Source organism: Hippocampus comes, unplaced genomic scaffold, assembly GCF_001891065.2.
Source record: "Hippocampus comes isolate QL1 unplaced genomic scaffold, H_comes_QL1_v1.1 scaffold223, whole genome shotgun sequence".
Lineage (NCBI taxonomy): Eukaryota > Metazoa > Chordata > Actinopteri > Syngnathiformes > Syngnathidae > Hippocampus > Hippocampus comes.
The window spans coordinates 179,434-201,796 of NW_017804808.1; the positions used below are offsets into that span (position 1 = coordinate 179,434).

At 42.9% G+C, this 22,363-nt stretch overlaps 1 protein-coding gene across 1 annotated transcript in view; it reads right to left on the reverse strand.

The window, feature by feature from the left end:
- Positions 1-16,468, reverse strand: part of derl2 (derlin 2) — a 21,691-nt gene extending 5,223 nt beyond the window's left edge. Inside the window, exons 1-6 of the mRNA XM_019862959.1 lie at positions 16,206-16,468; positions 8,058-8,123; positions 4,560-4,633; positions 3,552-3,645; positions 761-956; positions 589-679 (exon numbers count right to left, since the gene is read on the reverse strand). Coding sequence (XP_019718518.1) covers positions 589-679; positions 761-956; positions 3,552-3,645; positions 4,560-4,633; positions 8,058-8,123; positions 16,206-16,298 — 614 coding nt within the window. The 5' untranslated portion in view covers positions 16,299-16,468. The remainder of the gene's footprint in view (positions 1-588; positions 680-760; positions 957-3,551; positions 3,646-4,559; positions 4,634-8,057; positions 8,124-16,205) is intronic.
- Between the last annotated feature and the right edge of the window lie 5,895 nt (positions 16,469-22,363).

Consider the following 22,363-nt stretch of genomic DNA (forward strand, 5'->3'; position numbering starts at 1 on the left):
CTCACTACTTTGCCGCCGTTATATTTGACAATACCAATATACGTTTCGATATATAGAATGCAACCGTGCTGAGGTGGGGCTTTGATTTTATATATATATATATATATATAAAACCTGTATTAATGTTTGTATATGATTTCAACCTCATATTACAACATACTTTGAAAAATAAATGGCTGATATGATTTATATAGATAGATTAAAAAAATAAAATTTAGGCATCAGCAATGCATAAGAAAACAGCATTTGTCGTCTTTGCAGCCTGTAAAAAAAAAAAAAAAAAAAGAAAAAAACCACTCACGATAGGTGAGTCTGTCAGTGAATACCTGAGTTTAGATTTCATGGAAAAAAAAAAAACACACAACAAACAGTGTGCGACATCTATTGTGCGATATTTTATCTCTCTCTGTCTCTGTCTCTGTCTCTCTCTCTCTGTCTGTCTCTCTCTCTCTCTCTCTCAAACTGAGGCTGGAGGGGTTCGGGTGCTTTGCTCAAAGGGACCTTAAAAGTAGTCACAAAGCAGACTAGCATCTTTTGAGAGAACTCAATTTCTGGTGTTTTAAATGGCAAAAGATTTTAGCAGCTCACATTATTGATGGAGTCTTCAGCCATCTTCCACCACCTGGCAGGTTGGGGAAGACGTCTTCCAAGAAGAAGTATACATGACCGACAGCGATACCTTAGAAAGGCAAAAGACATTTCAACAATGTGAAGAGATATCATTCACCACACAGTATATTGCAGAAGTTGTGATAAATACCTAAAAGATCTATGATGATGGAATTTCCCAGCAGAAGTGAAAATCCCATCAGCACCCAAGGCAGAAAGGGTGCCTGGAAATTCAAAAGGCCAAAGAAATTCATCCGAACATTTGGATTTCTTCGACTCCATATGTACACCAACATTATTGTGAACGCTTGGCCCAAGAACACCAAACTCACAAAAGTTCCAAATATCTGAAATCATGTTAAAGAACCTGAAAAAAAAGATTTGTTTTGAACCATGGTTAAACACTGCATTCAGCAGGTTCCAAAACATGGAACTATTTAATACCTAAAATTTTTGTACCAAATATTATTATTATAGATTTGAACAACTACATTTTGTTGATATACAATGTGTTATAAAAGCAATGAAGAGTATTGAACCTCCCAAATTCATTTCATCTTGTCAAAGTTAAGCCTGTAGTTATTTTTTTGGGGTAAATCGTCACAGTTTCAGAACAAATGTATCTAAAAAGCAGCATTATGTAGCTGTGAATAAGCAGGTGATTCTGACAGCAGATTCTGAGAGGCGTTCCCAGGCAACCGTCACAATATTTTTGGGTCTGTCAGGTCGGAGTGGCATTTTCCCCCACCATCGGAGCCAACTCCTACCAGGTGGTGATCGGTTGCCAGCTCGCAATCACGCCCTTTCAGGTCTCACTGTCATTGCCCACGTGAGCACTGAAGTCCCCCGGAAAAATGACTGAGTCCCCCAAAGGAGCGCTCTCCAGCACACCCTCCAAGGACTCTGAAAAGGGTGGGTACTCTGAGTTGCTGTTTGGTGCATAGGAACAAACAACAGTCAGGACCCGTCCCCCTACCCGAAAGCGCAGGGAGGCTCCACTCTCGTCCCCAATGTACAGGCACTGAGGTGGGTGGGGGTTGGGAGGGGGGGTTAACGAATATGCCCACACTTGTGCTCGACACCTCTCACTGTGGGCAACTCCAGAGTGGAAAAGAGACCAAACCCTCTCGAGAGAACTGGTTTCAGAGCCTAGGCTGGGTGTGGAGGCAAGTCTAACAATGTCAAGTTGGAACTTCGCTGCCTCACATCCCAGCTTGGTTGGGCTGCTTCCCTGCAAGAAAAGGTAACATTCCATGTCCCTAGGGCTAGCTTCTGCCGTCGAGGATTGGACCACCCCCGCCTTTGGCTGCCGCCCAGCTCACATTGCCAAGAGTCCCCTCCCTCCCCACTCCCCCAGAAAATTTCTCAACAGATACGCTTATCTTGACAATAATAATTTTGGTCCAAAAAAACTCGGCAGTTCTAAAATTCTCATCGCTGCACGTAGGTTTCATGCGGGCGTGTTAGATTTTTCGAAGTCCAACTTTGAAATGTCACCAAGGCAACCTGCGGGGATTGGTGTGCAGTTCGCTATCTGACATTGACACTCTTGAAGAGGCCACCTAGTGAACGCATGCGACATTGCTACGCGGAAATTTTGCCATGCCAAACGAGGCTTGTCGAGGACCCGTTTGTCCAAAATAGACACCTATTCAGACTGCGCTGCCGAGCTGCAACTTTGCCTGGACAGAATTAGCATTCACCCCACTACAGCTGCATGGACACTGGGGTTCATCGCTGCCTGTGACACGGATGTCCGTGAAGCAGAACACGTCTCTTTTTCTCCATTTTTTGCCGAGAAATCGCCATTTTCATGAAACTTAGCCATTTTGTAATGCCGATTGCTGAGGAATGGAAAAAGAAAATTTAGTTTTCTGCTGAAAGAAGACAGTCCAAAACTTTATTTTGGTAGGCTCCATGTTTATGTAGCATTTGAACCAAATATTCTGTGGGCCTTGCAAGATCAGTCAAAATACAGTAAAATGCTGGGATTGAGGGGGTTGCTCCAGTGAAAATGGCTGGGATTGAATGAGTTAATTGTCTTATCATAAACACATCGGCTGCGCGGGGATAGCTGGCCAGGAGCTAGCTGGAGGCTAACGGCGGCTACACCGTCAGAGTGTGAAGTGAGAGTCGCCTTCCACACCACTAACACAAGTCTCTTCGCCTCTCTCAGAAGGCAATGCTGTTAATTACTGTATAAGGTTTTATAATTAAAGATTTAATAGGTGTACTGTTGTAGTCTTTGTCTCAAAATATGTAAAGTATAATCACTGTTTACACATCTTAAACATGCTGGTATCCACATACACTTCCACAAAAATTCCTAGGGGGGGAGCAAACTCTCCTTCATGGTTTTTCACTTATCGCGGCTGGGTCCCGGTCCCCATTAACCACGATAAGTGAGGGATCACTGTGGTTGCTGTTATGTATAACTTGTTGGAGCTCGACTTCACAGATGTTAACGATGAGATGGCACTTAAAATTGGCTTTGAAGCCATTTTAAGAAGGCTTAGTCCTGGGAGCGTGAGAAGACACTACCCCAAGGGTCGCCTCCATCTCAGCTCCAACTTGCACACAACCCTTTTGAGGACAAGCACTACAGAACATGGATTTACTGGAGAATTAAAAAAAAAAAAAAAAAAAAAGTAAAATTAACTGTGTTCGAGGGTTTAGATTCAAGTAATCAGCGTTCATGAGACAACCCACCATTAAATGCAACCTTTGTGCTCTGTTCAAAAGGAACTTGTATATTATTTACATGTCCGTTAATTCCAAAAGTTATATGAGCCATTTTTTATTTTTATTTTAGTAATACACAATTATTTGGTTTTGTTTTGAAAGTCATAGACTGTTAGAATAAAGAGCAAAAATGAAATAACCACATTGTCATTTGTAAAATAAACTGAATTGACCCGCCCAAACCTCAGTGAAAAGGATACAGTCATCAGAAGTCCGCCAAAGAGGAACATGAAAACAAAGTCACCTGTTCGACCCCTGAAGGAGCCCTCCTCCAGCATACGACAGTATCTGTATCTAAAAATAAATTGTTGAGGAAGGGGACAACATTTCTTAAAGATCTCAAGAAATGCATATAAAAATATATGAGGGTGACAATTATGGCTTGCCGTCACACTGTGGATCTAAAGTACATCTAGAAAGGAGGAACTTGTGAGTTGGCAGCTGGTTATGGTAGTTTTGCTAATTTTCTCTTATTTGTATTTTCCCCCCCTTTCAATCATTTAGTGTTGGTTTTGCATTGAGTTAATCTGTTTTGGTCTGTTTTCAGCATTTTGGTCGAAGATGCGGCAGACGCAATCAACTTTATTCCATGAATCCAAAAGTGTTTTATCATATTTGAATTACACGATATTATTTTAGAGCACATATTGCACCGAGGAGAACACTTGTTACTTTTCACTTTTGATCCCCACTGAATAGTGTCTGCAACTATTGTGTGCAAGCGTTCTGCTTGCACACACTTCCCGCTTATAAAAATCGAAGCGTGTATTGTTGCGCACACATTTATCATCAGTCATTCTTTGTCCTTGCCCGGCGGCTTCCGGCGGGGAACGGCCCCACAGACGCGCAACGCCACCGACGAACCTTCGCTGCGCACTGGGCTTCCACGCCCCAGCGCCACAGCTCTGGTGGCAGGGATGGGGCTCCGCACACATACATTTCCTATTGGTCGTTCTTGGTGAACAAGGCATTAAAAATTTAGCAATCTGAATGATTGTGGAAGAGCCGTAATTTTAGTCCCGGTACCACTCGGTTCTCAATTATTGATGCCTAATTATGGATGACTGACTGGGGATCAGTTCAGGGTGTACCTCTTGCATAATGACAGCTGGAAAAGGCTTCAACATGGCCGCGACATAGTGATTATGAACGTTTCAGAAAACGGATGAATGTATTACGGATCTGACACTGAAAACTGAAAAGGATACAAAAATATCATATTGAACAGAAAATTGAAGCCAACTGGACCAAAAAATAGGAAGTTTGTTATTAGTCGCCATACCTACAAATAAGAAAAGAGAAGGGAGAGGTTACACACCACAAACAACACATTGCATACATTTTGTACATTTTCTCAAGTGAAGATTTTTTTAAATAGGTTTCTCCTGTCTAATTCGATCACATCAATCTGATGTTCAACAATCAGTTTTCCATCAGAGAGATCCCTTATGATGAGCAAAACAAATGGACTTAAATTTCCCTTGCCCGGACGCGGTCGTATGGAGCCAGGCGTAGAGGTGGGACTTGTTGGCGAGCGCCTGGTGGCCGTGCCTACACCCATGGGGCCCGGCCGGGCTCAGCCCGAAGAGGCAACGTGGGTCGCCCTTCTCATAGGCTTACCACCCATGGGAGGGGCCAAAGGGGTCAGGTGCAGTGTGAGCTGGGCGGCAGCCAAAGGCGGGGACCCTGGCGGTCCGATCCTCAGCTACAGAAGCTTGCTCGAGGGACATGGAATGTCACCTCTCTTGCAGGGAAGGAGCCCGAGCTGGTGTGCGAGGTAGAGAAGTTCTGACTGGATATAGTCGAACTTGCCTACACACACAGCCTGGGTTCTGGTACCAGTTCTCTCGTGAGGGGTTGGACACACTTCCACTCTGGAGTTGCCCACGGTGAGAGGCTCAGAGCAGGTCTGGGCATACATTGGGGTTCACACCGGTAGACGAGAGGGTTGCCTCCCTCTGCCTTCGGGTCGGGGGGGATGGGTCCTGACTGTTGTTTGCGTATAAGCACCCAACAGCAGCTCAGCGTACTCGCCCTTTTTGGAATCCTTGGAGGGTGTGCTGGAGAGTACTCCTGCTGGGGGACTTCAATGCTCACGTGGGCAATGACAGTGAGACCTGGAAGGGCGTGATTGGGAGGAACCCCCCCCCCCCCGATCAGAACTCGAGTGGTGTTTTGTTATTGCACTTCTGTGCTCGTCATGGATTGTCCATAACGAACACCTTGTTCAAACACAAGGGCGTCCGTATGTGCACTTGGCACCAGGAAACCCTTGGCTGCAGTTCGATGATTGACTCTGTGGTTGTATCATCGGATTTGGGGCCGCATGTTTTGGACACTCGGGTGAAGAGAGGGGCGGAGCTGTCAACTGATCACCACCTGGTGGTGAGTGGGCTCCGATGGTGGGGGAAGATGCCGGTCCGACCTGGCAGACCCAAACGTATTGTGAGGAATTGTTGGGAGCGTCTGGCGGAATCCCCTGTCAGAAGTAGTTTCAACTCCCACCTCCGACAGAGCTTTTCCCATGTCTCCGGGGGAGGCGGGGGACATTGAGTCAGAGTGGACCATGTTCCGTGCCTCTATTGTTGAGGCGGACAATCTATGTTGTGGCCGTAAGGTGGTTGGTGCCTGTCGTGGCGGCAACCTCGTACTCGCTGGTGGACACCAGCAGTAAAGGATGCCGTCAAGCTGAAGGAGTCCTATCGGGCCTTTATGGCCTGTGGGACCCCAGAGGCAGCTGATGAGTATCGACTGGCTCAGCCGAACACAGCCTCGGTGGTCGTCGAGGCAAAAACTCGGGCGTGGAAAGAGTTCAGTGAGGCCATGGAAGCCGACTTCAGCACGGCTTCGAGGAAATTCTGGTCCACCATCCGACGTTTCAGGAGGGGGAAGCAGTGCACCATTAACACTGTGTATAGTGGGGATGGGGCACTGCTGACTTCGACTCGAGACGTTGTAAATCGGTGGGCAGAGTACTTCGAAGACCTCCTCAACTCTACCAACATGCCTTCCTTGGAAGAAGCAGAGTCTGGAGCATTTCGCAGCCGAGTGTGAAGCGGTTGGGATGAAAATCAGCACCTCCATATCTGAAACAATGGTCCTCAGTTGGAAAAGGCTGGAGTGCCCCCTCCGGGTCGGGGATGAGATCTTGCCCCAAGTGGAGGAGTTTAAGTATCTTGGGGTCATGTTCACGAGTGAGGGCAGGAGGGAGCGGAAGATCGACAGGCGGATCGGTGCAGCGTCTGCTGTGATGCGGACTTTGTATCGGTCTGTCGTGGTAAAGAAGGAGCTGAGCCAAAGGGCGATGCTCTCAATTTACTGGTCGATCTACATTCCAACCCTCATCTATGGTCACGAGTTATGGGTCGTGTCCGAGAGAACGAGATCCCGGATCCAAGCGGCCGAAATGAGTTTTTTCCGCAGGGTGTCAGGCTCTCCCTTAGAGATAAGGTGAGAAGCTCAGTCATCCGGGAGGGGCTCAGAGTCGAGCTGCTTCTCCCCCACATCGAGAGGAGCCAGATGAGGTGGCTCGGGCATCTGATTAGGCATAGAAAAAAAGTAGTGTGTTTCCGGTAACCCGACCAACCGAGAATTTCTACGTCGAAAAAAAACTTTACGGTCGGCATTTTTTTCAAACAACCCTCTACATTTTTGTGTAGAGGGTTTACATCAGTGCAAACTCTCGCGATAGTCACGTTGAGCGCGTGCGTCGTTTGCCCTGTCGTCTGTCAACAACATTGAAACATGGCGGCGGCCGCGATCTCCGATGACAGTTTAACCGCGTTTTCTGTGTTACAGTCGCGTGCTCGCACCGTAATGTTAAGAAAATAGCATCCATTGATGTATCGAAAAAATAAAGCGAACTATTTGATGAACACCACGGGCCGAGTAAAAATCGAGGGCGGAGGAGGACGGCGGAGGAGGACGGCAGAGGAGGACGGCGGAGGAGGACGGCGGAGGCGGCGGCGCGCCCCGGCCCCCTGAGTCCGGAGCGGGGAGAAAACTTAAATAGGCAGCGGCGGGGGCGGCGGCGGAGCGGCGGGTTCAACGTTTTCTTGTTTTATGTTTTATGGTTATTTTGTTTAAATTTTTGATGGGGGAGGAAAAAAAAAAAAGATTAAAAAAAAAAAAACTTTGTCGGACCTACCGACCCTATGCTGAAATTTCTTGTTACCGGAAACACACTATCTTTTTTGTTTGGCCTTAGGATCCCTCCTGAACGCCTCCCTGGTGAGGTGTTACAGGCATGTCCCACAGGCAGGAGACCCCGGGGACAACCCAGGACACGCTGGAGAGACTATGTCGCCCAGCTGGCCTGGGAACGCCTCAGGATCCCTTGGGAAGAGCTGGAAGAAGTGGCTGGGCTTCCCTGCTAAAGCTGTTGTCTCCGTGACCCGACCCCGGACAAGCGGTAGAAGATGGATGGATGGATGGATTAGTGTTGTTTTACGACACCTGCATAATGTATCAACGATACCGGTACTGAAACAATTATTCGCCAACATTTTGACAAATATTACATTCCAATTCTTTTCCATTTTCAAAACGGTGGAAGTAAACATCCCCCCTCAGTTAAGTAAATAAATGTCACATTTCAATATTCTGATGAAATACAGGCACTGACATTTGTGATTGGTTTGGCATTTTATGTTGCCAAGAAATTAAACGAAGAAGAAGTGTGATTATGATCAAGTTCGATTACTCACTTGGTAATTCCTTAGGATCAAATCTGGATTGAAGTATAGTTGAAAAGGTGTGATGAGCTCTAGTTGCTGGAAGGAAAAAACAAACAAGTCATCAAAGAAGATATAAACTTCATCTGTTAAGACACATGAATTAATATGCTTGACAGGTAAAATCTTGATCAACTCAACAGCAACACTGCATAGTTTAGGTGACTTATTTTAACCACCAGGTTCCCTATTGTACACTGTCAAACGGCAGAACCCAGGGTGTTCTCCCAAACAATCATCCATTTTCTGAAGTACCGGTACTTATCCTTTTGGCCTAATTGTGAGTCCATCTGTCATACAACGGTTGGCTAGCGCGCATCACACATAGATGTTAGACGTGTGTGTGTTATGACTCAAATCTGGAAATATTCATTCAGCGTTTGTTTTTAACAGCCAATTTGCTACTCAATTCCAGTCACCACCGATTTGTGTATAGCCCCAATAAAGACATACAGCATATGGTTGTATTGACTGCTTCGATTAGATACATGTTCCATGACATTAAGCAGAGTTTCCAAATAAGCAAGACATCGGAAGAGTTCCAAGTCATCCTCCATGATTCTAGCTGTCTCTGACGTACTGTCATCTCTCAGAGGCAGTAGCTAAACTGACCCGGAAGTACATGGACTTCTTCTTCTTCTCCTTTCGGCACGTCCCTATTCAGGGGTCGCCACAGCGAGTCAGTAATTTCCATCCGCCCCTGTAAACCGTCCTACCAACTCGCATGGTCGTCTTGGCAAAAGTTTCACGCCGGATGCCATTCCTGACGCAACCCTCCCCAATTCTCCGGGCTTGGGACCGGCACTGGGGAACAGTGCACCCCCAGGGGAGGGCACTGCCCCCCAGCGGCTGGGTTACCCGGAAGTACATGGACATACATTGAAAAAGAAAAGAGCTCCCTTGCAACAAACTCCTCAAAAAACAACAAAAAAAAAAAACACTGCGTTATCTCGCATTTTTTGTGAGGTAACAAAAACCTTGTGAGCGAACGCGTTTTTTTGTAGAGTACATTTTTTTTTTCTTCCACGTCACCTTAGGGGCTCATAGGTTGCACATTAACGGGTTTTCACTTGCATGCTTTATGTCACTGCCACATTTTTGTATTTTCTTGAGGTTCTCAAAAATGAAGCTCTCATGAAAAATGAAAATACTGGGTGAAAATGGCCCTTTGAGTAACTCATACTAAATTTCACAAACAGTAAAAAGTTCATGAAAGGAGAGAAGTTCATGAGCTTTGTTAAAAAAAATACCAGTATATTTTTTTGTTAATCAGAATCAGAACCGCACTTGGAAATGGAATTGTCCAAATTGAAACGATGCTGAACTCTTGTAGCGGAGCACTATGACATGACATCACGTCAGAATTCTTCCACCTATTCCAATCAAGTACAACTTTACGTGAGTGTCACCCAGTATTCAGATAGACAAACCACAGTTGAAAACTGGTTACTGTATTTTCACGACCACAAGGCGCTCTTAAAAGTCTGACATTTTCTCCAAAATGGACGGGCCGCCAAATAATGCCGAGGCGCCTTATGTATGCACCGAGTTTCAAAATTTGTGAATGTTGTGTCACTTCAATGAGAGCTACGGTTGACTGACTGATGTTGTGCCGACACGCTTGTTACATAGAGGAAAGCATTACAAACTGAGTATTACATGTACGAACAATTCAACACAAATGTAGAACTGGAAAATGCACTTACAGTGATACACTTAAACAGTAGAAGTCTCTATAAAAACATCATAAAACTCAAAGAATACTTGACTAAATTCAATAAATTTAAAATAATTGCCATATCAGAAACTTGGCTTGACAATGAAAAAACAAGTGACATGAAAATGGAAGGATATGGAATGTTTGTAAAGAATAGGGAAAACAAAAAAGGAGGGGGGGTTGCAATATTTGTAGGCAAAGCTCTAAAATGCAGTAAAATCGAGAGATTGACAAACACAATAGAGAACCCAGTGGAATGTCTAACTATTGAAATACATCTTAAAAAGGCATCAAATGTCATCAAAAGTTGCATCTATAGGACAACAGGATCATGTGTTGACACATTCAATAAAAAAACTAACAGATATGCGAAGTTGCTCCACTGATAAGAAAACGTGAATAATGCATGGTGACTTTAACATTGACTTATTAAACCCAAATGGACATTAAAAAAAACAACTGACTTTATAAATACGATGTATAGCAACAGTCTTTTCCCAGTAATCCTGAAATGTGGTAGAATAACAGTTAATATGGCTACATTAATAGATAACATTTAAAAATAAGGTTGACCATAAAATCGAAAGTGGACTTCTCATGACTGATATAAGTAATAATCCATCCATCCATCCATCCATTTTCTGAACCGCTTTATCCTCACAAGTGTTGGGGGGCAGGGGGGGGGGCCCTGGAGCCTATCCCAGCTGTCTTCGGGCAGTAGGCAGGGGACACCCTGAACCGGTTGCCAGCCAATCGCGGGGCACGGGGACAAACAACCATCCGCACTCACACTCGCACCTAGGGACAATTTGGAGTGTTCAATCCACCTGCCACGCATGTTTTTGGAATGTGGGAGGAAATCGGAGTACCCGGAGAAAACCCACGCAGGCCCGGGGAGAACATGCAAACTCCACACAGGAGGCCGGAGCCGGGATCGAACCCATGACCTCTGCACTGTGAGGTGGACGCGCTAACCAGTCGACCAGCGGGCCGCCCTAAGTAATAATTATAATTCATAGTTATCATAATTATTTTGATAGAAAATCTACATTAACAGCTCACATATCAGAAATAAGACTAAGAACACAATGCTCATCACTGCTTTTAAACTTGACCTAGAAAAGCAAAACTGGTCCAAGGTCTACTCAAACGAAGACCCAAATACAGTAAATATTCTCTAGTACGGACTCGTGTTTGCGCTGTCCAATTTGTCCTGATAACAATTCCTCATTTGGGAAATGAGCATGGTACATGTCCTTTATGAACCTGCAAGTATGTTGACAAAATGCACGTGTAACAACACAATCAATAAAATACAAAAATATACTGTCCCAAAACTGTTTATATAACAAAAACTGCAATACAGGTGTATCCAAAAAAAATCACAACAGTAAAATACATACAGTATTTTAATGTTTATTTTTTTTCTGTCTTGGGAAAAAAAGGTTTCTATTTTGAATTGTTTTGTTGGATGCATTCTTTGGTTTACGACAATGTTTGCCTGCGTGTCATACAGTTTTCTTGGTAGTTGCAAGTAACTGTCCCGTTGATCACCGATGTCTGGTAATTCTTGTGCATACTGAAGGATTTTTGTTGCCATTTGCATTGCTTCCTTGCTGGATGGTGGCTTGTCATCAGGAGTTGAATCGATGCCTTGTTTTTTAAAGTTTCGTAGATTTGCGTCTTTCTGACTCCAAGTGTCTGCTGGATGTTTTCAACTTTGTGTCCAGCCTCGCTCAAACGGATGCATTTCACTCGCTCCGCTCCAGTCATTACAGTTCTTCTACGTTTCGATGCCATGATCTACACGACGTAAGTGAATAAAGTTAAAATCTTTCGCAATTACAGTAAAACGCACGCCAATAAAAAGTCACTTACACGTCTTCGTTTCGAATCTGATGAATGAAAACGGCAAAGCGAACACGTTTCTTCGGTCGTGTCGAGTGGGTGCTGCTTTTAAGCTAGTGCCGCGTTCTACAGGAAGTAAGTGAATAAAGTTAAAATCATTCACAATTACAGTAAAATGCACGCCAATAAAAACTCACTTACACGTTGTTATTTCAAATCTGATGATCGAAAAACGCGAAGTCAAAACGTGTCCCAGCGTCGTGTCTTTTCCGTCGCATCGGGTGGGCGTTGTGTGTATTTAAGCTCCCGCGGCATTACACCTCCATCCGGGTTATGGCTCGTGGAATTTCCGCTTACGTAAGTTCCGGTAACACGTAATATCGTAGTTAAAATGTTAATGCATAGGTTTTTATTACGGGTGAAGGATATTCCTTTTCATAGAATTCCGGGGATGGGAATATTTACTGTACTGCATATGATGCATTTCAGTCTACCATAATCTCAACATTTTCCATTAACTAAAGTCTCCAGAAAGTACAAAGACCTAAGTAAGCCATGTATAACCAAAGGTATAGAAAATGCACGTAAAAAGAAAAACTATTTCTATAAATTGTTTATAAAATTGAGAACTAAAGATGCTGAAATAAAGTATAAGACCTATAAAAATAAATTTGTAAATATTATAAGAACTAGTAAGCGAGATCGTTACCATGCATTATTAGAGCAGAATAAAAGCAACAAACTGGAAATATAGAAAATACTACCGTATTGGCCCGAATATAAGACGCTGTTTTTTTGCATTGAAATAAGACTGAAAAAGTGGGGATCGTCTTATATTCGGGGTCATTATACCCATTCACGACGCTAGATGGTGCCAGATATCATTGAAGTGAATGCTGAACTTGACTCCCCCAGGCCAAAGTGAACCCCTGTCACGAAGAATAAAAATAAAAATAGCGGTGGCACGAAGAAGAAAAATAAAAAACAGTGGTAAGAAGGAAAAGAAGATCGGCCAGGTTAACCGGCAGCTGAGGAGTAGTTATGATGTAATTTACATTTCAAAAACCAGAAGCCATTCATTGACGAATGTGATTGCACTTTAGTTTACATATTTAAATGTTCAGATATTAAGATTTGAATGTGGAAAAATAACACGCTTTTTCTCTCAAATATATTGTGATAATCATTTGTTTCAGATGTACTGTAATTATTTTCTGTATAAAATTAATTTGGTGTTCAAAAAGTCTTTTTTCAAACTTGAGTCTTGAAAAAGAGGGGGTCGTTTTATAATCAGGGCCGTCTTATATTCGGGCCAATACGGTAAATCACGTAATCAGAAATAGTCCTAAAAAAGTAGATTATCCAGAGTACTTTAGTAATAGACAAAAATAATATTATTGAGAAAACTGCAGAAATAGCTAATGAATGTAATGAGTAACGTATTTTCTGCACTATAACGCGCACCGAAAAGTCTTCCATTTTCTTAAAAGCTCATAGCGCGCCTTCAAATCCGGTGCGCCTTGTGTATGGTCATTACGGTAATATGACGACCCCAAGATGGCTCCTTGCTGGAGACATGCTTACAATGTTATAACTTGCTGTTGGTTCAGTGAACTGTGTTGCTGCTTTTGTTACAGCTCCGAAAAAAGGAGAGCCGTGGTGTTGTTTTTTTAAAACACACACTCTATTAATGGTTTTCACAGTCTCAACAAATACATGTACGTCTTTGTCCGTCTCCGTGCCTTCTCTTCTTGCGTTTGACACGAGAGGCATAGAATTTATTTTGTGATTTCCTCGCTTGATTTTCTGTTTTGATGCAGTATTTTCAATTTTCATCGTTTCATTGAAGTAATTGTTAATTTTTGTTTTTCGGAGGCGGTCATGAACGCCTCTCGAGTTGAACGGAAGGAGCGTAGCTTCATCTAGTCACTAGATGGAGCTACGCTCCACTAGATTCTAGTGGATGCATTGTCGATTGTGCCTGATAATCCAGTGCGTCCAATACAGTAAATATTCTCGAGTAAGGAATCATATTTGCACTGTTCAATTCTTCCTTATAAAAGAATTTCCTTATGTGTGAAATGAGCATGGTACATGTCCTTTATGAACATGCAAGTACGTGAACAAAATACTGTACGTGTAACAACCAACACAAGCAATGAAATGCAAAAATATCTGCTCCTAACACTGTTTATAACACAAAAGTACAGTATACTGCACAGGTATATGAACAAAATACAGGAAATACATTTAGGACTATTTGCTCTAAAATGAGACGAGTAACAGACTCGGTGGCTTTTCTTTCCACTTTCTCACTGTCTCTAACTCGACCTCCACTCGATCGGCACCCAAGACAGCGTTGCTCAGCTGACGTCATCCAATGAACTTTTAAAGCCAGCCACGGGACGCTTCGAAGTCCTCGCTGGCCATAGTTAGCGCGATGGAACTCGCCTTCTCTTTAATTAGCGCTCCAGTTAGCGTAAGGTTTTTAGCATGATAACAAGTAAAGCATTCCAGTAAACGTTCGTTTATTCGACTGTCCGTCGAGCCACAAGCAATTTACTCTGGGCAGCTAATCGGATGCATTCCACTCGTATCTTCCACGGATCTAACTACAGTATCTACACACATAGATATTGAGGTCCGTCCCTCTTGGCCAATGGGATGCCAGGATGATGCTCGGTAAGCCAATGGTAGAGCAGCTATGAGCATGTTGTGTTCAGGAAACTCGCAGCTGTGAACGAAATAAAAATTGTTCACTATTCCAGTAAAACTCATGCTAATAGAGTCACTTACATATCGCCATTTTGTATCCAATGAGAGTAAATAGCGGCGCGGGCAGAGTTATTCCGTAGTATCGAGCGGGACTTGCTTGTGTTTGCGCCACTGCGTGCTTCTGTATGGCTTCCGGGTTCCGGGTAGTGGAAATTACGTTGTTATGAATTGATCGTTAATGTAATATCGTCGTCGAAATTTTAATGCATGGGTTTTAGTCCATTTGTTTACAAATTATATACCAATATCACTCTTACCACAATTCTCAAAAATATTAGAAAAACTATTTTCATGCAGACTTGACAACTTTATACAGAAACATATGCTATTAGGTGAAAATCAATATGGCTTCAGAGAAAAACGGACCACCTCAATAACAGTAATGGAGTTTGTGGAAGCAATAGCAACTAACATAGACAATAGGGAATTCATTTTGATACTATAGATCAGGGGTGTCAAACTAATTTTTGTCACGTGCCACATTGTAGTTACGGTTTCCCTTGGAGGGCCGTTATGACTGTGAATTTTGTGAAACCACCAACCACATATTACATACACAGTGAGCAATAAATAGATGGCTAACTTGTTTTGACATCAGTAGTCAAGAATAATGGATTGTTTAAACATTGTAATTATTACATTATATATGAACATTTGAAATTTTGTTTCAGACTTTAGCAAGCATCATGGATGTTGACCTGCTTGAATTGCTTACACGGGCCACATAAAATGATGTGGTGGGCCAGATCTGGCCACCGGGCCTTGACTTTGACACCTGTGCTATAGATCATAGTATATTATTGAATAAATTAGAGTTATGGCATGAGAGGTGTAGCACATAAATGGATAAAAAGTTATTTAGATAACAGATATCAGTATGTGCAGTTCAAAAAAAAAAAATTCTAATCAACTGAAGATCACTCATGGAGTTCCTCAGGGTCTGTGCTTGGTCCAAAACTATTCAGCTTATGTAAAAATGATATTTGCAGTGTCTCAAAACAATTTAAATGTGTCCTATTTGCTGATGATACAACCTTCTACTGCTCTGGAGAAAATCTGAATCAGCTCCTGATAACTACGGGCAATAAATTAAACAAATTGATAAACTGGTTCGACAGGAATAAATTGTCACTTAACTTGGAAAAATCAAAGTTAATTTTGTTTGTAATTATGGTAAACTCAATTGAAATAGAAAGAGTGTATGAAAATTAATTTCTTGGATTAGTAATAGATTCAAACCTCTGTTGGAAGCCACATCTAGATAACGTGAAAAGAAAAATATCCAAAACCATAGGGATCCTCGACAAAATCAAGGATGTGCTGAATAAGAGATCTTTCTACATATTCTACTCATCATTACTACTACTATATATGGCCTACTGTATGGAAATATGGGGAAACGCCGGTAAAACAAACACACTCCCTGTTTTTAATCTAAAAAAAAGAGCCATCAGAATTATTAATAGATCAAAATATACGGAACCCACGAATCCACTATTTATAAAATTAAAAACAATGAAATTTTATGACCTGGTTGACTTCAAATTAGCCCATTTAATGTACAAAGCACATCCGGATGAACATTTTGCATTGTTAGGGGTGTGCATAAGTTACGCACCAAGGGTTAGTGACGTATCTCACTCTTACACACGTCAGCTACATGTGTGAGTGACTAAGCTGAAAAGCGATACTGTATTGTATATGATAGCTGTAGTAGCAAAAAGCGAAGGAAGGGAAGATAATTTTACCACTTGCAACACAGTCAAATGTAACTATCTTACCACTGCTGCTGTTGTTAGGACACATGCGGTTGTATATGCCCTCGTCACAAGCGGAATCTGTAAATACTCCTGTTGAAATGTCTGGTAAGCCATTTTGAACAGGATCTTTGCATCCAGCACTTTGCTGTCAAACAGTTTTACAGTGACGAGGTTCCTCCAAACATGTGCGGCTCCAACCAGTCTGATTATTATTATTTTTTTTCTTCTTCTTCCTCCTCTCCCTCCTCCTCTTCTTCTTCTTCTTCCTTTTTTTTCTTCTTCTTCCAAGCTCATTTGGCGGTTGGCAAACAACGTTATGTGCATTACCGCCCCCTTTCTGAAATGAAGTTGGGGTGGGTGGGCTGGATAATGTCCTCCAGTGTTTCATATCTCAGTGGTTGTCAAATATGGGGTGCGCATAGCATAAACACACTAGGGGTATGTGAAAGCGCCTCAGGTGGTGTGAGATTTGACAATATATTTTAAGAGCATTCGTGCAAAGCAGTGGCCTCCCTGCCGATCACTATTTTTATAAAGCATTTAAAGAACCTCAATGAAATTCTGATCAAAACCAAAAGTATGACCCGCCTCAAATAAGCGATGATTTTACAATATGAAATACTTTAGAAAAGTCGAGGAATAAAAAGCATTGGAACAGCAAGCTTTGTTTTTGTTGTATACTCAAGACTTTGGGTTCCATATGATGTATTCATGGGGTGAAAATTTGTGTTTGTAAATAAGGGACCTTGCCAATAAAACGTGTCTGTGAATCTTATCTACATTGTAATTGCAACCTAAAATAAAGTTTAAACCACCAAATTTAGCAAAATACACTGAGGGATAAAATTCCAAATAAAAACAGGTTTTTTTTGAAAGTGTTTAGCCCAATTGATTAACTGTATTAATGCAGTGAAACCTAAGACGCTGAGACCTCCAGAGTCATTATTTATTGAGACACTCTGATGTAAAGTGTGCAGTTCTTCCAGAGGAAGTTAAAACGCATGCAATGGATATCCTGACAAATTTTATATTCACCGAGGAGTGACAGACCTGCATTAGACAAGCGAGTAAACTTCCCGCCTTAGAAAGTAAAACTCTCCTTTTCAAAGTGAAATGTCTTTCTTGCCATTGAATTAATATAGTTTGTGTTTTCTTGATTAATGGGAGCAAATTTGCGAGCAATCCTCTTTTTTTTCATCTTTACAAATGACAAGGGTGAAATTAGTTGCTTCTGTTTGGATCTTAACCCTTTCAGGAACAGCGGTTACTACAGCAGCCATCTTGTTACCTCTGTATCCCGCGTCCTAGACGCATAATTTTCCCGCCAGACGCACAGTTCCAAATAACGTGCGTTTTTGGGACGCAAGGAAATTTTTCAGTAAAAAAAAAAAATGCAAAAAAAAAAAACACTATGGTAAATCTTTTTTTCCAGCAACGAACGTAGTTTGACAATCGCCACCATTGTTGTTTTGATCTCGCGTTAAGTAATCTCGCGTGACGAGATTTCCGTTATCGCAAGACAAGATTGGTGAGATCGGCCTTCACCACGTGGAAAGCAAACGATTGGCAAGTCGTGTAAGGTGAAAGCAAGTGTTGCGAAAGTTTATTGCAGAGATATCACAGAGGAAACAGCTAAAGTTTGATAGTTTTTTGCGATAATAATCTTGTATGCCTGAATTATTTAAATTTTTGCAGCATTTGTTCATAAGAAATAAACCTATTATCAATGTATATTGTTGTTGTTTGTGTTATTAGGCGTAGAAAAAAAAGTAGTGTGTTTCCGGAAACCCGACCGACCGAGAATTTCCACGTCGAAAAAAATCTTTACGGTCAGCATTTTTTTCAAACAACCCTCTACATTTTTGTGGAGAGGGTTTACATCGGTGCAATCTCTCGCGAAATTCATGTTGAGCGCGTGCCCCGGCCCCCCGAGTCCGGAGCGGGGAGAAAACTAAATAGGTGGCAGTGGCGCCGGCCACGGAGCAGCGGGTTCTATGTCTTCTTGTTTTATGTTTATTTTGTTTAAATTTTTGATGGAAAAAAAAAGATAAAAAAATAAAATAAAAAAAACTTTGTCCGACCTACCGACCCTATGCTGAAATTTCATGTTACCGGAAACACTATCTTTTTTGTTTGGCCTTATCATGTGCAATTGATTAAGTAGACCATTTCAGAATTCGAAATTTGGTACTCTCTAAATTCATAATGGGACTCATAATTTTCTGATCAGCAAGTCCCTGGGATTCGCAGGGCTCAAACTGTAAAATTATCACTGCTACAGTGGACACCTTTTCATGTTATGAGGTTACAGGATGCATGAAAGGGTTAATATAACAAAGAATGGGTTCAATACATTCTTTAAAAGGCAAGAGTTGACATTTACTTACATTCAATGTCAAGCCAGAAGCCTTAGCGTACTCATTTATGACATGAAGAGCAATGGGTACCTGAGTGGCATTTTTAAGAAAAATTGTTGTCATCCGTCAACCGCTCCATCATCGATGTGTAATTCTTGAAGAGCACTATTTAAGACACGAGAAGCTAGAATTTGAGTACAAAAAAAACAAAGTGAAATGGGGCAGCCTTGGCGTATCCAGAATCACGCTTAACACAAAATATCTGTCGTGCCATTTTGCATTTGAATTGAGCTATTCACTTTTGTGTATGAAGCTATAACGCTGTTGCAGAAAAAAAAAGTCATGTTCAATTGTGTCGAAGGCTTTGTAAAAGGTTAAAAAGAGGATAAATGCGTCATCGAAGACCATGTCACACTAGTTGAAGATATCTAAGACAAGCCTGATATTGGAGATATGTCTTCATAAAGCCAGACTGCGTCTCATCTATAATTGTGTCCAACACATCCTTTATTCTTCTTGAGAGTATCAAAGCCATAACTTTATAATCATTATTCAGCAAACAAACAGGCCTCCAGTTGCCAATGTACAGCGTGTCTTTGTTAGGTTTAGGAATTGACGTTAGGAGGCCTTGAGTAAGACTACCATTCGGTAAACCCTCCAAAACTACTTGGACTAGACATAGAGCTAGCTGATCTGAATTTTTTTTTTTTTTTGGTCTCCAAAACCAGCAGTTCCAGGTGATTTCCAGAAACGAATGACTTGCACAACTTCCTCAACAGGAGGTGGAGTGTCACAGAAATAAGTCTATCTGAGGATTCTGTGATTTGTGTATCATTCCCCGAGTCCATAAAGGGTGCAGTGGTCTCTGCATTATACCTTGAACTGTACAAATTTGTGTAAAAGTCTCCATAAAACCTAGAAGCGTACAAAAATTGCAGGATTAGCGCTGAACTGTATTTACTGACATTGGTTTTTTTGAAGTGTTCCTGAGCCCATTGTGATGATATCCTTGACACATTGATGGCAGTTTTTTTGATGCAGTGCCGCCTGAGGGATCATCTGGTGTTAAGGAATTTATTCCTTACTGTGATTTTTTTTAGCCCCTCTCTGTTGTTAGATCTGTTCAAACACTTGAAAGCAAGAATGTAGTATGCTGTTTGTAGCAAAGGCTCAGCCCGCTCCTCAGTTTAGTTACCGCGAGACGTTCGCTTTGACACATTTAAGCATCGCGTTATTTCAACCTTCCAATAGGAACGCCTTGGGATCCCCCAGGAAGAGCTGGAAGAAGTAGCTGGGGAGGAGGAAGTCTGGGCTTCCCTGCTAAAGCTCTTGCCCCTTGACCCAACCCGGCATAAGCAATAGAAAATGGATGGACGGATAGTTGGATGGATGAACATACAAGTTTAATTCTTTTTTTTTTCTACAAGAGGCGCCAAAGGGGTCGGGTGCAGTGTGAGCTGTGCGGCAGCCAAAGTCGGGGTCCCTGGCAGTCCGATCCTCGGCTACAGAAGCTAGCTCTAGGGATGTGGAATGTCACCTCTCTTGCAGGGAAGGAGCCCGAGCTGGTGTGCGAGGAAGAGAAGTTCCAACTGGATCTTGTCGGACTTACCTCCACACACAGCCTGGGTTCTGGTACCAGTTCTCTCGAGAGGGGTTGGACTCTCTTCCACTCTGGAGTTGGCCACGGTGAGAGGGGTTCACACCAGTAGACGCGAGGGTTGCCTCCCTCTGCCTTCGGGTGCGGGGGACGGGTCCTGACTGTTGTTTGTGCGTCTGCACCCAACAGCAGCTCAGCATACCCACCCTTTCTGGATTCCTTGGAGGGCGTGCTGGAGAGTACTCCTGCTGGGGACTCCCTTGTTCTGCTGGGGGACTTCAATGCTCACGTGGGCAATGACAGTGAGATCTGCAAGGGTGTGATTGGGAGGAACGGCCCCTCCGATCAAAACTCGAGTGGTGTTTTGTTCTTGGACTTCTGTGCTTGTCACGGATTGTTCATAACGAACACCTTGTTCAAACATAAAGGTGTCCATATGTGCACTTGGCACCAGGACACCCTTGGTCGCAGTTCGATGATTGACTTTGTGGTTGTATCATTGGATTTGCGGCCGCATGTTTTGGACACTCGGGTAAAGAGATGGGCGGAGCTGTCAACTGATCACCACCTTGTGGTGAGTAGGCTACGATGGTGGGGGAAGATGCTGGTCCGACCAGACCCAAACGTATTGTGAGGGTTTGTTGGGAGCGTCTGGCGGAATCCCCTGTCAGAAGGAGTTTCAACTCCCACCTCTGGCAGAGCTTTTCCCATGTCCCGGGGGAGGCGGAGTACATTGAGTCCGAGTGGACCATGTTCCGTGCCTCTATTGTTGAGGCAGCCAATCTGAGTGGTGGTCGTAAGGTGGTTGGTGCCTGTCGTGGCGGCAACCCCTGTCCGTGTTGGTGGACACCAGCAGTAAGGGCTGCCGTCAAGCTGAAGAAGGAGTCCTATCAGGCCTTTATGGCCTGTGGGACCCCAGAGGCAGCTGATGGGTATCGACTGGCTAAGCCGAACACAGCGTCGGTGGTCGCTGAGGCAAAAATTGGGGCGTGGAAAGAGTTCGGTGAGGGCCATGGAAGCCGACTTCAGGACGGCTTCGGGGAAATTCTGGTCCACCATCCGATGTCTCAGGTGGGGGAACCAGTGCACCACTAACACTGTGTACAGAGGTGGTTGGGGTGGTGGAAGTTTTACTGTTGTTGCCTCCATCCAACTCGTGGTTCAAACCCTTGCTTCCGGTTTTCTAGCGCAGAGTGCTGACCACTGAGATTCCAGGCCGCCAGCTAAGCTCAAAACCCTTTCAAAAGGCATCGGAAGTGATGTTTACTGTCCATGCAAGATAGCATCTGTTACACATGAAAATATTTTCCTTGATGGGCGAGGAAGTGGTGTGGGGACATACTTTGCCCGAAGTATATGGCTCCTCTATCCCAGCAGGCTGGAGCTTTAACATGCACACTAAACTATCATTGATCGGCAACATATTGTACGCGTACCTAATTATTGTTCATTCACATTGACAGGGGTGGAGGTGGATGGGGAACTGTAATACGCCAACCGCATCACCTCAGTGGAAGGATGGGGTTGCTGCCCCATTTCCCCCACCATAAAACGAGCAACAAAGGAGCTATGTCATGCTTATAATGTAAAATTGAAGACATAAATCACACGCAACAAACACAGCCCCAAAAAATACCACTGAACACTGAAAATTTAATGGAGTACATACAGTATCTATTATGGCACATCTCTGTCACTTTATTCTAACGACAATCAATCAATTATGTTTTTTAATACGGTCATGTGAGGGCATTGCAGTTATTTTGCTAAGTCTTGCATTAGAAGTCAGCAAGTTATTTTCACTGTTAAAATTCCAATGTAAATATCCATTGCAAAGATAGCCATCATGTCCAGTATTGCTTCAGTAAAACAAAACTATCACAACATGGAAGAATATTCTGTGAGCAACAAACAGCATAGAAAACATATTTTTAAATTTGACTTGAGTGAAAGGCTGACTGCAGCCTAAACTGGTGGCCAGTCAATGAACAGGGCAAACACTTTCCCAATGACATACATTTCCATTCACATTGTCACTATATGTGAATTGAATGAACATTGCCCAAACCATCCAACCATCTATTATACGAACAATTATTGTATTATTTTTAATTATATAAAAGTACAAAATAATAAAACCATATAATAAAGGAAGTGGCATGGGGTGTTTGGTGAACAACTAGCTCACATCCAAAGGTCCCTCATTTGAATGTTGGCTCAGGCTT